We start from the raw sequence: 17,585 nt of genomic DNA on the forward strand, positions 1-17,585 counted from the left end.
TCTAAGTCTTTCCCCTCCTCTTTTGTGTGCAGAAATCAAAATGTGATAGGCATACAGCAATGAGATGTTTAAATTATTAATTTTTCTATTTTTTTTAAATCTTCTCCAAGTCTCTGTTTTTCAGCAATGCAGTCACACTGAAATTGTACCATTTATGTGCCAGCAGCAAGCTGACTGCTTCTTAAAAATATCTGACCTTGCTAATTGCGGGTTCTGACACTATTTTGTTATCTCCTATAATTAGCTAGGTATATATTTAATTAGAAAACAGAACATTTATGCGCTTTTGGCAGAATATTGATTTGTTACCACTGAAATAACATGACAGTTTCTGGAGCTGTTACATCAATTTTTACAACTTTACATGAAAAGAAATAAAAGCTATTCTGTTTTATCTAAACTAATTAGTCTGTGAATAACTAACTATTAATGTCCGATTCCCTATATCTTTCTGTCCTATTTCGTCTCATCACAATAATTGCAATTCCCTTCACATTCACCTGGGATCCTCACCACTGTACAGGAGCTTCAGATCCTAAACAGTATCACACTTTCATTCTGTGCTCCCTACTAGATCAGAACTGCTGAGAGGATGCTACTTCACAGGGATACTATTCTTTATCCAATTGATAATTTTAAAAAAATCCCAACTTCGAGATCTCTTTTCTTTTTCATATTTCACTGAAATTAGCCAAAAATTTCAAAAATTATCAGAAGGATGGTCTCTATTTGTCTTGTTTAGAGGACTACGTTTTCATAACAACAATCTATTTTCAACTTTCAAGCCTCTTCGGTGATAAGTAGTAAAAGAATCACCTAAATAAGTGCCTGCATTTCTTTCATTCCAAAACACTTCTACAGTTTACTTCTAAGACAGTACTAGCACCAAAGGCCTGATTTTTATACTGCATCGATAAAATTTTGTTAAGAACATTAGGGTTTTGTTGTTGTTGTTGTTTTCAGCAGGACAGTAATACCAGGAAAAAAAAAAAAAAAACCCCCCACACACACTCTTGCCATACATTTACACTGAACTGAAGCAACCTATACAAGCAGGAACTTACTACCCTTCTTATACAGGAATACCAGACAAGTATATCTTATTCATACAAAGCAGGTGCTGTAAAGCTTTTACCTATGCCAATACAGTTCATGAAAATACATAAGATGCCCTGGAACAAAAGGAGCGGTGTCAGTTTATGTTATCAAGAAACATTATTCTTACACTATTAGTTTTTTCTTCATGCAAAAGATGAATAGGTGAAAATTTTTTTGAAATCTATCACCTAAAATTTCTAAATGATGGAATCTTAAACAGGCATTATAGTTTATTAATAACTAGTTTCAGCAAAGACAACTTCTGCTAAAAATTCAAATATGTAACTGTAACTAAACTTACCCAACATGCAAAGCCTGACGTGAAACTACTTTAAGTACAGCCAAGATGAACAAAGTATCAGCTATTTAAGCACTATTTAAAGTTCTTTGCAACAGCTACCATCATGATTATTTCATATATCCTAACTGGGGAAAAAAAACCAAACATATGATTTCTAACTTTTTTGGATTGTGGAAGGCCAAAGGTGGATATTATATAGCTGGTTTTTAATTACAGTAAGTCCTTTCCTTACCAAACAGGAAAAATAAAGAATAAAAATCTAGAAGCTGGTTTAAATCATTAGGCTTTCTGACATCATTGCTTTATTCATGCTCAAATTCTACCATGCCACCTTTATTAAAGAAGAACAGAGATTTCTCAGATGCAAAATATATTCTTGTAAGAGCCTCTCAGTAAGTTTAATAAATACAGAGAGAATATCAAGGTGTTGACAAAGAAAAATTATTTACCTCATATGTCATGAATAGTCACTGCAGTTGTTAATGAAGTACATTTTGAAAAAGCATAGCTGAAGGATTAAAAAAACAACAACAAAATCACACACACACACTGTTTCATCTACTCACACTAGGGGGCTCTACAAAGAAGAAGTATCTTATGCTTAGCCACCTTGACCTGCTGTCTCCCTGATGACTGGCAGTCAGGATTTCTGCCTTTGCAATACCTTATTCCTCAGGATGCACCTATTATTAGAAAGTGCCTATTTGTTGTCTGTTAGGAGCTCCCATGAAGGCTCCCGCCTTCAAGGATCTTTCTCCGAACTAACTCGCAGTTTCCTCTTAGGATAGGGTGGTATTTGGCCTACAAGAAGTAAAAGCGTCACCAGTGTCCTTACTGGAATCTTTCAGGGGTTTCAATCTTTCATGCAGACACTTATTCTATTCTGCTTTTCCTGAAGAACAGTTTGGCCATTTTTGCTTAAAATAGTGTTTGATATACAAACGTCTTTCCAGTAACAGAAGAATCATTCCCTGAATATGATCAACTAACAAATTCCTTGTTTCAATGCAAAGTGAAAGGCTCTCTTTCTTTGATGATTCACTAGAACATTTCAATACAAAGTCACTTATGTTTGACCTCACAGGACTAAAAGCATGTAATAACCTAGTAAACAGATATCTGTATTTATATTCTGTGATTCTGTGATTTTATGTAATATCAGACTACAATTTTCTTCTAATGAAGAAGTCACTTCTTGCTAAATTTCTAACTCACAACTCATCCTCTCTCACAGCTACTATCCGCCTAGAACATAAGACCTACTTAAAATGCATTTTTATTCCCAGAACATTGACATAACCTGTCATTTTGGTTGTCCTGCAGATATTAAAACACAACTTGTAACCAGACTGTGAATTTTCTAGGAATCTTGGAAATGCCAGTTTGATATCCACAGAAATTGGTCCAATGCACCTTCAGTAAGATTACCAACAACTCTTTAGATATAGCACCCATAGTTTAAATATGCATAAAAGGCTTGTTCAGATAGGTCAGAGTTGTGTGAACACTCTGAGTCAGAGTTGTGTGAACAATCAATCCAGCATAAACAACTGACATACACCAAATTCATGTCCGTCATGCTACAGAGTGCAGGAGAGAAAAAAATACTGTTAGAAATACAAGAGGCCAAGTTTTTAACAGAACAGGAAAAAGCGCTGCTTCTAACACCTTAATTTCTGATTCTCAGCCCCTATACCTCCAAGAAAATAGCACAGCATCCCATCTCTGCTACCCAGGAGACAGGGAGGCAGCTGAGGACTCAGGAAAGCCCACCAGAACCCGTGAAACTTCAACGCAAGCACAGAGTCGTACACAACATGCAGGTGGCACGGGACGCGCTAAGGTAGCCAGGTGAAGCGGGACACACGTGCCAGCAGTCACGCAACACCCCTAGACGCAGTTCATCTTCTCAGAGAAGCTGGCGAGACCGTCGCAGAGGGAGCGCACGACCTCTCGGTGGGACGAAGGGCCCGGCCCGGCCCGGCGCCCAACGGCCGCTGCCTCCACCTGCCCCCCCAGCCCTGAGCCCCGGCTCAGCCGCCCCGGCGGGCCCCACTCCTCCGCCCCGCAGGACGCGGGGGACTCACCTCGTTATTGAGGTTCAGCACGGGCGCCATAGTGCCGGTACCGGCCCGGCGGAGGGGGAGAGGGGCGGGAGAAGAAGAAGAAGCTGCTGCTGCCGGTGGCGGCGGCGGTCGCCCAGCTTCACCCACGCCGTTTCAAAGGCGGCGCGAAGCGAAAGTGCGCGCAGGCGCTGCCGGCCGCGGGGCAGGACCACTTTAGGCCGGAGCTCTATGGTTAAAAGCCGCTCTAGGCCGGAACTCGATGGTTAAAAGCCGCTCTAGACTAGCTCTCGAAGGCTGTGGTCCTCCGGCGTTGCCCTGTTTCATCCCAGCTGTGTGTTTGACGGACGGCGCGTGCGCGCCTGGCCCCGCCGCGGGCGGGTAACGGTCGCGCTCGCGCCCCGCTCCCCTCGCTACTCCCCCACCCTCCCTCCCTCCCTCCCTTCCTCCCGTTACGGGGCGCGCGCGGCCGCCTCCCCTCAGCTCCTGCCCGCGCGAGGCTGCCGGGCTCGGCCCTGTGGAGGCGCTGCCCTCGCTCTGGGCGGAGGTGACCGTTGGAGAAGCCTCGGCAGCCCACGCGCGCACTTGCCGCGGGAGTCCCGTTTCCTTAAGAAATCGGGTAAAGACGACTTTTTTTCCCTCCTCATTTATAAGGGGTTATAAACTACGCTCATAAAAAAACGATTCCAAGCCTCAAGTTCACTGTCTGAAGCTCACTCTGCACGGTTCTTTGAAAGCAGCTTGCCAAACCTGGGATTAAAAGTTAAGCTTAACACTATTGTATTTATGCCCTTACATTGAGCCGTCAACCTAAGACCTAAGAAGTTAAAGAGGTACTCCTCTAAATACTTGAAGAGCCATCTTTTCCTTTGAATAATTTGTAATCCTACAAATAATCTAGCATTACTGTTTTCCCCACCTTGTTAGTCTCATGAAGCTATCATAAAAAAGGTTACATGTGTGAACAGTGGTATGTTTCTAGATTTTGCCTTATTCCACCCCTTTCTCCTTATGAAACAAAACCAGCTCCTGGTTTCACACTAATGTAAAGTCTTCAAATTAATTTTTGCCTTTGTGCAGAAGATAGAGTATGGATTGTACAGAAACTAAGTCACGTGCAGCTGTCGTTCTGTAAAAATTAACAGACAAAATGTTAGGCACTGTAAGTAGCTATACTGAAGTGAAGCTAAGCATGTGTTTTAGATTTTGTAAGAGCTCAGTCTAAAGAGTCTGGCAAAGCTTCACTGAACTTTTTTCACATTATTGCCAATTTATTGTGCTAGAAGGAATTGCTATTGTCTTTGGTTATTATAGATATTTTTCTCTTTTATTCAAATGGAACTTTTACAGGGTTCATGCCTAAAAATTAAGCATTCTTAGCACACATAGAAAATGATTCTGCTACTGCTTCACATTCTGTTTGTCTGTTGCAGTATTCAAAATATTTGAGATGATATTTGAAATATTTGAAGAAGTTGTTTTAAAATGTAATGATTACAAACATTTTTCTTTATACAAACAAAATCAGTTTCAGAGAGTTCTTTTGAATATTCACAGCAGTTAGCTGGCCCCTGGATGGCACTGTTGAGCCTAGGATTCTTTTACTTTGAAGTCTGAATGTTTAAAAAACAAAATCTAAACTGGTACCAGCTGTCTCTGATACATAGGCTGCAGGATCCAGTATTTATATCTAGTTATATTTTGATGTTTAGTTTCTAACTGGTGGTCAGGCATCCCCTCTAAGTGAACTGCAGCTACATCACCTTTGGCTGTAATTTTTATCGACTCTTCCAAGCGAGTAGGTTCAGGCCAGGCTAATCCTTCAAAGTAAAACTTTCAAGTTGCATTCAGAATGCTTCAGAAAGTGGTACGGGTTGTTCAGTTGCAATCTATGTCTTATTTAGATCAGTAAAGAGTCAACAGAAATTGCTTTGAACACATCCCTTTGTAATGTGGTAAGGATACTTTATTCCAACAGCAGCTGAATTTCAGATTAAACATAGAACTGAGGCTAATAAGCATACTTTGCCTGTTACTGCAGATGAGAGGTATTTATCACAACTGTTGTTTTGGATAACTTCTGATTTGAACAATTATATCCTGCCTACCTAAAGTCAGCCAACTGTCTTGTAATAGACAGTTGTGCTTGCCTTTTAGTAGCATCTATGGCAAGTAGTGTATGGTGCTCCACATCAGAAGTAGCTGCGTTTAATTATGACTGCATGTAAAGCATCTTTGGATGAGATGTACTCTATACAATCCAAATCTATATATCTTTAAAAATTAAAGAATATAATCTTCTACCTAGGTTGGATTTGTAGGCACTGAGTTTAAAACTGAAATCGGGAACTCTATAAGGAAAGGTCTGCCAAGGAAAATAAAGAGGGGCTCCCGTTTGTCTTGATTTTTCATCCAAAATGAATTCCTAAATATACCAGTCTAAGTTTCCTTCACACACCTTAGCACAGAGGAAGACAAAAGGGTGCCAGGGAGCCAGCTACGATTTCCTGACTCCAACCAGCACCAGCCTGACTTTACACGAATTAGAATTGTTCCCTAACTCTCCAGCGTGTTGGATCATAACTTCCATTTCCTCTGGACAGTGAAATAATTTGCTTTGGCGGTTTCACATAAATCCTGAAGACATAATTCTGGCCCTTCATCCAAGAAGTTTGTTTTCTTGTTATTCACTTAATGTCTGATGAAAATTATATATTTTACTTGCTTTTACTTTTCTCTCTTTAAACTTCAGCAGCCTTCCAGAGTTTAGAATCAGTGTAACCCACAGCTGGTTCATTGGCTCCTTGCCTTACTATTTTTTGACTTTTAAATTCAGTCTACCTCAAGATTTTCTTGTCAGCTTGTCACAGTCAGGGTGCTTTGAGGCATTACCCCATATAACACTTTCATACTTTGATGCTTTTTCTGACCTTTTTACCTATCACGTCAGTATTTCAGTCAGTTTGGCATGCTTTCTCAGAGCTTGAACACATTCCTCTGGACTATTGTCTTCTCTACTTTGAAAAGCACTGAATGTGTGCGGGTGATAAGGCAGCATATATGTGTAGGACAACTTAGGGGAGTAGGAGTGGTAAACTATTAAAGGATAAAGGGCGTTATGCCTGGGTTATGTTTCCATTGCTTTACCTTAGCACTACCCAATACAGCACACGCTCCCCTGGCTTATGTGATGTAGCGGCTGTGCAGACCATCTCACAGGTACATCTGGCCTTAATCTCAGGAGTCATGCACATAAATCATATTGTTCGGATACAGATTAAGATTTGCAATTAATACAGACAGTTGTGGTTGTATCCCCAGTATAGACACAATGAGATATGTATTGAGTGCATTTTATATCGAAGGTGACAATAAATAAATCGTTAACTATTTCAATTAATTTTCTGTTAATTTTTTGTGAACCAAATTTGAGATGTCAACATGTTTCAGAGAATGAAAGAATAGAATCAGCCAGTCACTGAGGACCAGGAAACTGGAAGGTTTTGCACAACTGCAACTTGCAGCTTTCTGTATTGCAGCTTGCATTCTGATTTTTCCCAGAGGAATTTCTTTTTAATGATTAAAAAAAAAAGTGTTCTGGGCTTGCACCTTTTTATTTTATTGGAAATTATAGTGAAACTGAAAGGATCTGTCTGAAATTGGGATCCCTTATGTGCTCAGCGCTCTACATATGTGTAGTACGAGACCGTGTCCTCATCACACTAGCGACTGAATAAAGCCAGATGGGCTAGTGAAGCTACTGCTTATAAAAGGGAAATGTAGCATATAGAAATGATTAAGTGATTTTTCATAGGTTGCAGAAGAAAACTATGAGCGTTAAGCATTTAAACTTAGCGTCCCAGATCTGATTTCACCACAAGATCATATTTCCAAGCTCTGTTTTTCAATTACATTAAGATATTCTTTGTACTCAAAAATATTTTTGAAATTTAGGTGCTCAGTGGTACTGTGGCTGAATATTTAATGGATTGTAAGTGAGAAAGAGTCTCAAAATTAATTCTACTCCTTTAATAATGGAGAGATGTGAACATTTTGGATGGGAATATAGTGAAATGAAAAATAATTTTACTCAAGAGCGTGTAGTAGTATATACATAACAAGGAAATTAGCTGCTAAACACTCTATAGTTGACAGGTCTGAATATGATGATACAAAAATGTTTAGAAGTGAAGAAGGTAGTAAGCAAAATAAGTCTGCATAACAAGTGCCAACAGATATTTTTGTATTCTGTCCTAAAAAAGTCAAGAGAACTCATTTAATAAAAACTTTTCATAGAATGCCAAGAACACTTTAAAAATATATTTTTCTCACATAAATGGGAGTTCACATTTCAATACTATTATTAAATTATGAACCAACTTCACTATATATTTGTTATGTGACTTCTTAATGTGTTAAAAATTGCACTTTTTAACTGCTACCTTTCTGAAAAGTATATTCAGTGGATTTTTGGTGTCAATTGACTTCATTAAATTAACCATGTTATACCAATTACATGGGGGCAGTGAAACACACAGTTAACTGGAAATAGTGATCCTGGGATTTTGCAGCATGTTAGCTGGACTGGAATAAGATCCAGCTGTAACTAGGCTCATATTTATACTTATGACATACTAAATCCTGTGTGCTGAGAACATAATAAAACAGACTTGAACTAAAAGCATTTTACGTGTTGAATATCCTGTTATTTTTGATCTGGCAGGCCCGAGACTTTGTAAAGTTTAAAATTAAAATATTAAATATGGAAAAAGCTAGAAAGATTCCAAGAAAGGAGTAGCATTGTCTGGTATAGCAAATTTTTCAGCAGTTTGTTCTGCCAACATATCCAACTGAAATTTCTGTTAAACAGTATTGCAAAGAAGTGGCAGTAACAGCAAAAGCACAGAATAAAGCTTTTCCTTCAGAGGAGGGTGTCAGCATTTTAATATGTTTCTAAGGCAGTAAAAAGCATATTTGGAAATATATTAAATATGCTCTTTCAAATACTTCTAAGAAATTGAAATTCTTTAAAGTACAAAAGTTGTTTGGCAACTGTTAAGGGCACTGACAGAGAAGAAAGAGCATCTAATTGTCATTTCTGTGCGAAGGATTATTGTGTTTTGTAATTCCTAATTTCCTTTTTTGTATTTCCTCATTTAATTCCACTTTAATATAGTTTTGTCCCCCTTTTCATACTACCTTCTGCGCTTGTTAGGAATGCTGAGCTAGCACAGTAGAGCCTTTTTCTTTTATCTTTGCCAGAATAGCTAACTATGTTCTAATTGCAGGTTTTTGCTAGATTTATGAATGCCATCTCCTTTAAAAGTAAACCTGACATTAATTGAATCAGTGGGACTAGGATGCCAAGTCATGGAGCAGGATCTGACAATATTAAACGTAGTGGAAGCGCAGAACAAAAAGGTGCTTCCTATGTCAAAAAAATCTAAAATTCAGAGATAAAACAGGGGACAACAGACAGCATAGCTCAAGTTAACAGTGAAACAGATGCTCTGGGCATTTGCAAAGAAGATGATTGCCTAGGGAGAACTAGTCCTGGGAGCACTAAAACCACTGTAACTATAATGCTTTTTTTTTGGCATATGCCAGAGTCCTGATGCTTCTGCCAGCATAGGACTCAAGGCATATCATTTAATATTTACTCCTATGGAGAAGGGGTCTCCTTTCAGCAGCAGCAATCGCTGTCCCATCTCCTGTGCTCTGTCAGTAATGACAGAAGAAGCATGACAGAAGAAGAATGACAGAAGATGGGTCTCCCCCTGCTTCTCCATGCTTCTCTGCTGTTTCTGCTGACCTGGTACCTTTCTCAGGCAAGAACAGCATAGTCTAAGCTCCTCATTCTCAGGGAGACAAATATTCTCCGTATTTCTGAGAAGCTTAGAGCAGCCTATGGAAACAGTATGGGTGAGCGTAAGGAGCAGTGATCAGAGCACTATGGCAGCCTAACTGTATGAAGTATACCTCTACATAGTATATTGCAAACAGACATGAGCATGCCTTCTCCCATTTCAAGTAATGTTTGCCTGTTTTGCTCTGGGCTGACCAGAAGCTATGTTAGTGTGATCTTCATGACAGTGTTATTTGCTTGGATTAATGAGCAATACTGAGAAATAGATCTCATGTTTGCCACTACTCACTCACCTTACCATGACAACTGTATTCTCACAGCTTTCTGTCAACACCAGTAATGACTGGGAAAGAATGTTAGAATCTTTAAAGTGAAGACAAGAAGCTTGTATTTAACGTATGAGGAAGGCTGCAAAGAGAAGGATAGCAGGGTGTAGAGTACTATCTAGGACAGTGATCTTAGCGTACAGTGCCAAGGGGCGAAATTGTGTTTGTCGAGGCCAGGAATAAGGATGTGGCAGTAATTGTAATACAGAAGTTATAACAGCAACCTGGCTGAGAGTGTTAGGTCCATGAATGGATGGGAAAGGTCATATGTTAGCTATAAAATCATAAAGATGTAGACAACAAAGTTCGCTGACTGTTTATAGAGAAGGTGAAGTCAAAGCTGATGTCCAGTGTATGTCTATCAAAGCTGTGTTGCTTTTATTGCTGATTCAGGAAAAACATGGGAGAAATGGCCAGAGGGTAAAATTAGGACTGTTGATGATTAGGACTAGTTGATGATTAGAGCTGACAGGATAGCAGAAAGATGAAAGCTGAAACTGAGTTTGACTGAGGGACAGATTTGGAATAGAAAGCTGCATCTGTAAGTTTTCAGCTCAGAGATGAATGTTGAATTTGTGATTGCAGAAAAGATTTCTCAAAGGCAAGCTTCAGGTGGAAAAAAGAACAGAGTTCTCTCCAATCCCTTGCAGGAGAATCATTTGAAAAGTAAGCTGCAGAAGCATTTAAAGAGATAAGATGAGCAGAAGCTACGTGAGAATACAATATCAAGATTAAGAGTGTGGCGGTTTGTCACAGTACATGGAAGACTGTCCGGTTGGAAAAGATGAGAGTGGAGAAACGTGTCTGACTTTTGTTCAGAGAGAGATTGTTGCAATTAGAAGTAAAAGATGCATCAGGGTAGTGTATGTATATGCCACCTTGGATGACAGCTAGACAGGATAAGTCCTAATCTGGAGTCACTGGAAATGAATTCCGTGTGGAAGTGGGCGAGGGAGCACTCAAGCTTTGAGATGGAGGGAAAAGGGATTATGGGTCAGTAGCTGGAGTAACTGATGGGATTAGTGTGGCTATCTACAGAATGTTTGTACCGTAAAGGAAAAGACCTGAAGGGAGTGAGCGGGCAAGCAAACGGATAGACAATGGGATGAAATTGGAAGCAAGCTTGGGGTCATAAGGGCAAAAAGGTTAGAAAGAGGTTAGTAGACAAGAAACTTCTTTGCCAAAACAGAAAGGAATTTATCATGTGTGGAATGATGCTAGTTACTTATGAGAAAATACAAAATAAAGCATCATAATTTAATTACTCTGCAATTCAGAAGTTATTTTATTGCACAATTTCAATTTTGTAAACATAAATTTTCTGTGTAAGAAAGGCTGAAGGCCAAAGTTCATCCCTTCTAAAACTAGGCATTTAAACAAGATGCTTAATTACAAGTCGAATCAGCATTAGCTGTCCCCTGTACGGCAGTAGTTAAACTCAGCCAAGCGCTCTCTACTGAGAATAAAAGGAGTCAGGTGTGAGTAGATTCTTAACTTAAATGCCTTGATTAAAAGCTTAGTTTGGCAGGATGATCCTTTAGATAGGTACCTAGTTATTGTAGGTGGGAAGAAAAGCTCAGAACTGTGAAGGGTGTAGTTGATATTGAGTGTCTGCCTCAGTCTGAAATAAACAGATGTGGTTTACGTCAGATAGCACAGGAAGGTTCTTGAGTGGACCCAGGGGTATTAAAAACCAGTATTTTCAACCGTCTCATCCTCCTTCAAATTAATCTACAGAGGAAGTCAGGGGATTGGGATCTGCATAGTCTGTTCCAAGGGGCATCTAACTAATGAACCTCTCTCTCTTTCTTTTCTTTGCCCCTTTAAACTGATCTAGGAGTTAAGTCTGTGGAACTAAGCAGAAATCAGCCAAGCTTCCTCCTTAGGAGGAGCCAAGTCCAAGGAACTCATCAAACTCCGAAGACCAGGAGCTGACTTAAAGTTGTTTCCTGGAGTCTACATGCTTTGTAAGTGAAGCCTTAGTATGGTAATGCAAATGGTCAGCTATTTCATATATATGGAGGAGTACTGCTTCGGAACTGGATAACAACGTTATTAGTTGATGATTAATGAGAATCCCATTTTAGAGTTGATACTTATGATAGTTTTGATCTATCAAGAAAGATTACAGACATAGAAAAAAGCATTTGTAAAGGTGTAAGTTTCCTGAATTTCTTTCAGTCTACTAATTAACAACTGATTTTACCAGAACGTTCAAAAGATTGTAGTGTTTTAACCTAAGTTTCTTAAAGGGATTGTTTCATCATATTCTGTTCTCCATGTTCTCTACAAACTGAATTTGTAGTAGGAAAAAAATCCAGTTATGTTTTCAAAGAAAATCGGCAAAGTGGAAACTAAGGTCTAGAATGCAATATGTTTTTCTAAAATAATTGTTCACAGTAGTTTCCTGAAATGATAACTTTTTCTATTACTGACCTTCTGGCTTGAAACAAACAGCTGCTGGAGCTTATGTTATGTTGTGAGCATAATGAGCATAACCACTTAAAAAACTAAGGTTAGATTTTGAAATGTTTGCATGGGTAACTAAGAGCATGAGTAAAAGCTGCAATATTAGGTGCATACTGTGTCTTAAATTCTCATTACATGTATTTCATAAGCTATCTTTATGTGCATTCACCTGGCCATCTATTATAGCCCTGAATATGAAAATACATATCTGGACAATTTGAAAATAGGTATTATATAACAGAGCAGCCTGAGAGCAGCAAGCTCTGCTTTAAATATGGGAAGAAATTCCCATATTTTGGGATATATGTGGGAAGAGTATCCCATATGAAATCCATATAAGGCTAAAATAGGTGTACTCTCCTATTCTGAGTATTCTCTGCTCTCCTCTTTTGTGTACAAAAGTGTACTTTCTCATTTGTAGTAACCAATTTTCAAATATGTATGCATCATTTTTTAATTAAAAAGAATAAAAGATTAAAACTACATTTTGGATAACCTCTGCAAAATGTGAGTTATAAAACAAGCTGTTCTTTGTTTTATACAACTTACAGGAAAACAAAAAGTGGGACATTTTATGCTTAAAAATATTTTATAAGGTATGATCTTAAAAATAATTTACAATTAATCTAAAAATGCAATTTGAAGCTAAGTTCATCCTCAAAACAAACTTGTGTTGTAGCTTTGAGAGTGAGAGTCTGTAGTGGAAATTCTGACTGATGAATCTGTAACTTCAGCAGTGTTAGCAGAACTGTGTTTTGGGTCTTTTATAAATGGAGTTGAAAAATACAGATGAAAAATTAATGTCTTCTTACTTTACAAGGTTGTATCTGCTGCATCACCAGCAAAAGGGTTTCAATTAAAAGTGCTCTGCTTCATATTTAAAGCGCACATTATGTGATATACCATAAGTTTATATAACACATGATCTCTTGGCAAAGATTAAACTTAGACAGTTTCCAAGCCACAAAATGATGGAAAAAATCTGATGTCTTTCCAATGCCAAAGCAATTGCTAAATGTGTGTTGTGAAACCAGTAAAAACTGGACATAATTTCCTGAATACTAAAGACTTAACATATATTATTTTTAACTTCAGATATAGCTTTTTTCTGTGTTACAGCAGTGTTTCAAAGAAACATCAGTGGTTACACAGTAGTTTGTGCGTATTCAATTTGAAGAGAAGTGTTTATAGCCCAAAGTGCTGATAAAGGAATCACACTGTAATATTTATGCTATAGACACAGATACTCCTTATTTTTCAGCTTACAGCAAGTTTATGTTACTGACTTTATCTTAAGTTTCAATTCTCTTTTGTTTTCATTGAGAAACAATTTTTTTTAAGAATTTATATATGAAATTTCCAGCAAAAAACAACACGTATTTCTTAATGTGTTTGATTGATTACTTCTAGTGTGTGAGATTAATTAATGTTTTCATTATATATTTCACATTTCTTTGGGGCCTGGCTGTTCTGGAAAATCTAGCAAAATCACATGTTAACAAACAAAACTCACTCTAACTCACCTTCAGTATTACCAGAAGAAGCGTGTATTACAGAGCTTTCTTAAAAATGATCTTTCAGAAATTTCTAACTAGGAAAAAAATAAAGAGCTTAGCTTTTCACTGTCACAAAGAGAGAACCGGAATGGGATTCATGAACAATGGAGCATGGATTTTGAATGCAGCTAAGCAACCCCTGCGGAAGGCAGTAGGTATTGCTTTCTCTGTTTGGTGCTCTGTTCTCCAGGTATTTCCCACTGTTTGCAAGGCTGCTCAGCTTTTCCCTGCTGCTTCCTCTTAGAAAACAGTCACTGGACATTCTTGGCGGTTTCATAGATTTTTCCAATCAGTCATGATGTAACACTTTGCCCACTTGCAAAAAATTCACATTAAAAATCTTTTTTGAAAAGAATAAATAATTGAGTAAACATTACTATGTTCTTCATTTCTGATGTTTACACTACAGTACTTCTAGAACCCATATGTGAATGTAAAATTATCCATCTTAATGATTGATTGTGTAAGTGGAGTAGGAAGGCTCATCAGGATAAAAGAAATTCAAACTTTAGAATTGTAGAAAAAAGGAAGGGACGTTCTGCTAATTCAAGATACCTTATCCTGATGGAAGGTTAGATAACTACGGTCAATAAAGTCTTATATCTTCTATCTTGGAATAGGAGAAACAAATAAGAAGTAAGAAAAGTTCAGGCGGGCAGGCACACAGACTGAGGTTTCTAACTTGTTAATCTGATAATAATAACAAATCCCAAGGTTTAAGTAAGGTTTTGGTGTTTATTTTTCAGTTTTTAGAAAGTAAGTAAGTAATGGAAAGGATGGTCTATGCAGTTCCTAACCAATCAGTGTTTATAATGCAAGTATCGTTTCTCTGTTTTTTTGAGCAACTTAATGCATATTTTAGGGGATCATCTGTGGTAGAATCTAGTATTTTCAGTGCCTGGCTTTCAGCTAGAATGGTAAAGAGTAAGTAGTCAGCAGAGGTGAACGGTTTGGACCACAGAGGATTCATTCCTGCTTCTGGTTTTTATTGTTCTGTCATGTAATTTCCTAGGAAGGTGAACTCTCTTGTCTGTAGCAGGTGACAAGACAATTATGCTAGGACATATAAGACTCGTGGACGGCATTACTGCATAAACAGTTTGGGCACCTGCCACGATTTGCTTCATATTCTCCAAATTAGGCCTGACTTTTCAGTCTACTGAAGAGGAGACTGGGTAAAGGCTCCATCTGGTGATTGTCAGCGGTTTCCTGGTTTTTCTTCCTGTCTTTCTTCAAGTCTCCTAAATGATATCCATCTGGTCTTGGCTCTAACTTGGTTATACATTACATAAGCTTCATTTATGTAATATATAACCCTGCCATTGATGCAAGTCTGTTTTTTTCATTTTGTCTTGCAAATACATTAAGTTTTCATTTGCACTCCAGCAATTTTATGATGCCTATATAGTAATTTTATCGTAATTGTAGGAAGAATATTCTAGCATTTCTAATTTGCTTTTTCTCTTAATTTTGTAGTATTAGAAAATCTGTTTGACCTGCTGATAAGTAAGTTATGATACCTCAGTGTTTCTCTTTTGTCATCGTTTGATGTGTGTGCATGTGTGTACATGTATGCATGCCAGGGACCTGTGGCTTTATTTTAATACTATGTGAGAGAATAAGTAGAAAAGTCGTGTGTACTATTGAGAAAATCTTGCAGGCATTACTTCAAAAGGCCTTCATAAGGTAGCTGCAGTAGCATCTGTGCAGCTGAGGTAGTGCAGACATAACTCTGCACACATTTTCTTTCTTTTGAAGCAAATAAAATAGGAAGGGAGCTAAGTGAATTTTTTGGCCTCTTCTGTTGCTTCTATTGCACTTCATTTAAACTTGAAAACTCCCCAAAGCTTTGACAGCAGCGGCAGGCAATTGTTCAGTCACAATATTTTGGATCTAATTGACGCCTGCAGCCTCTTGTTTTTTATTAGTATTGGAAAGTAATGACTGGCTTGATACAGTAAGTAAATATGCATATGAATTCTCCTGAAAATGATCACCATAAGTGAATAGCCGTAAATGGACTGCAGTTACGGCGATAGAATGTGTAGCTGGCAGTCTCTGAATGAATAACAGTTATTTTATAAAGGAATGAATGCACATAGTGATTTTGTCTGGTTCTTTGCCAGTGAAGGTACGATCGCTACTGCCTGTATCTTGATCAATACCTGGTTACAATTCCTCCATTTATGCCAGTCATGGCTGGAAAATGAACAAGTATATTCAATTTGCTCCAATCAAAAAGAAGTATATATCTGGAGCAATTTTCAAATGAATATGTGAATGAAAAAACCTGCTAAATGTTTTGGCATCCTCTGATTTCTTGCTACCCAATGATGCATACCCACTTCTGGGATAATTTTAGTGAGAAGGACAGCCTTAACAGACATTTTCAGACTGCTCAGGGTTTATAAATTGAATATGTTAAGACCCTAATTGGCGTGCTCAGTGTTCTTACCCAAATGTGTGGCTAAGCCAAGGAAGTAAATTCAGTCTCTGTCTTTCAGTTTCATGGCCTAACTACTGTATTTACAAAGTTTAATCTATGCAAAAGCGCTGTTTTCCAAAGGAATGTCATGTCACTTCTTCCTCTGATTCCTCATTAATTTGTTTATAGGCCTGACTCTGCATGACTGTTGTGCAGCCGGTAGTTTTGGAAAGTAGATAGAAATTTGATAGCTCAGCCTCTGTATGACTTCTCTGCATAACTTTTGAAGGGGTAAAGAATACTGCAGGATACCAATCCAACTCCTCATCTTGACATAGAAGGTCCTAGGGAAAAGGAAACATGGTCAGAATAATCCATAGCCACTGAATTGTTCTCTGCGGTTACTGGCAGCAGGCTATCAGGATGGTTTAATTTATGTGACGGTCAAATAAGCAAATTGCAGGACTGTTGGAAGTGCAAAACTGGCAAAAGCTCGTTGCTGAGCATAGCTCACCTGAGGACTGTCAAATCTAGGGTGAAATCAGTGTATCTAAAATCTGCAGTGCATAATAAGCACCCCTGTGCATAGACTTTACACAAAAAGAATTTGGTTTTAGCTCGTGCAAGCAACTCATCCATTTAGCCATACCTTTTTTGTACAAGTTAATTTCAGGTCTTCTGTAACTAGAATGTTAACATTACTCTATATACCTTTTTTTTTTTTTTAAGTCTAGTTTTAATGATTTGAACAGTGGGTATGTTCCACTTTCTCTAGGAGATATTTCTTTTCACTATCCACTATTTTTCTTTTCACGATTCACTATTTCTCTATTTCTTTTCTCTTTCTTTGAGTTTGTTTATGATATCACTAGTATTAGAAAACAATGAAATGGACCAGAAAACAATAAGCAGACTATTTTTTGAATGATTATGTGGTCGTTAAAATAATATCTGAGCCTCCATTGCATCTATGCAAGTATAGCAAAAGGAATGAGAAGGTTATTGAAAAAGGCTGTGTTAATAATAGTTAATAATAGTTAATAATGTTAAAATAGTGGTCACTTACACCAATTTGCCACTTCCCATTTAAACCAAGTAATTCCTATTATGTGAAATAGCCTTTGGAAAAGCAAATTTTTGCTTTCTACACCTTTCATTGTGTAATTGACTATCAAATTATTGAAAAGTTATAAATAAAGTTCTATGAATATTTTCAAAGAAGTTGCTGTACAATCTCTGTCTTGCCATATTGTTTTCCCAGAGGATGTCTGAATACTTAGAAATCCCTTGTTACTGCCAAGTGTGATGTTATGAATGACTATTGCTGGCTCATGAAAGACCCAATCCACCTGAGGTCCCTAATTTGGTGATTTGTAATAGATAGCTCTTGTGATATTATGTCTGCTGAATGATAAATTATCATTTTCTGATTTTGTCACAATTTATATGTTTTCAGCAGGTTTCCTTCTGCATCCTGAACA

General features: G+C 37.9%; 1 protein-coding gene and 1 long non-coding RNA gene across 3 annotated transcripts in view; one reads left to right on the forward strand and one right to left on the reverse strand.

The window, feature by feature from the left end:
* Positions 1-3,882, reverse strand: part of LOC138064416 (serum response factor-binding protein 1-like) — a 69,025-nt gene extending 65,143 nt beyond the window's left edge. Inside the window, exon 1 of one of the 2 annotated variants that reach the window (XM_068926951.1) lies at positions 3,487-3,882. In XM_068926951.1, the coding sequence (XP_068783052.1) occupies positions 3,487-3,516 (30 nt within the window). In that variant the 5' untranslated portion in view covers positions 3,517-3,882. The remainder of the gene's footprint in view (positions 1-3,486) is intronic. The other variant, XM_068926952.1, reaches the window with a different exon arrangement.
* Positions 3,883-3,990: 108 nt separating this feature from the next.
* LOC138064420 (uncharacterized) overlaps positions 3,991-17,585 on the forward strand; it is a 35,003-nt gene continuing 21,408 nt past the window's right edge. The window contains exons 1-2 of the long non-coding RNA XR_011137669.1: positions 3,991-4,081; positions 11,492-11,621. This is a non-coding gene — a long non-coding RNA (uncharacterized lncRNA). The remainder of the gene's footprint in view (positions 4,082-11,491; positions 11,622-17,585) is intronic.

This window comes from Struthio camelus, chromosome Z (genome assembly GCF_040807025.1).
Source record: "Struthio camelus isolate bStrCam1 chromosome Z, bStrCam1.hap1, whole genome shotgun sequence".
Classification (NCBI taxonomy): domain Eukaryota; kingdom Metazoa; phylum Chordata; class Aves; order Struthioniformes; family Struthionidae; genus Struthio; species Struthio camelus.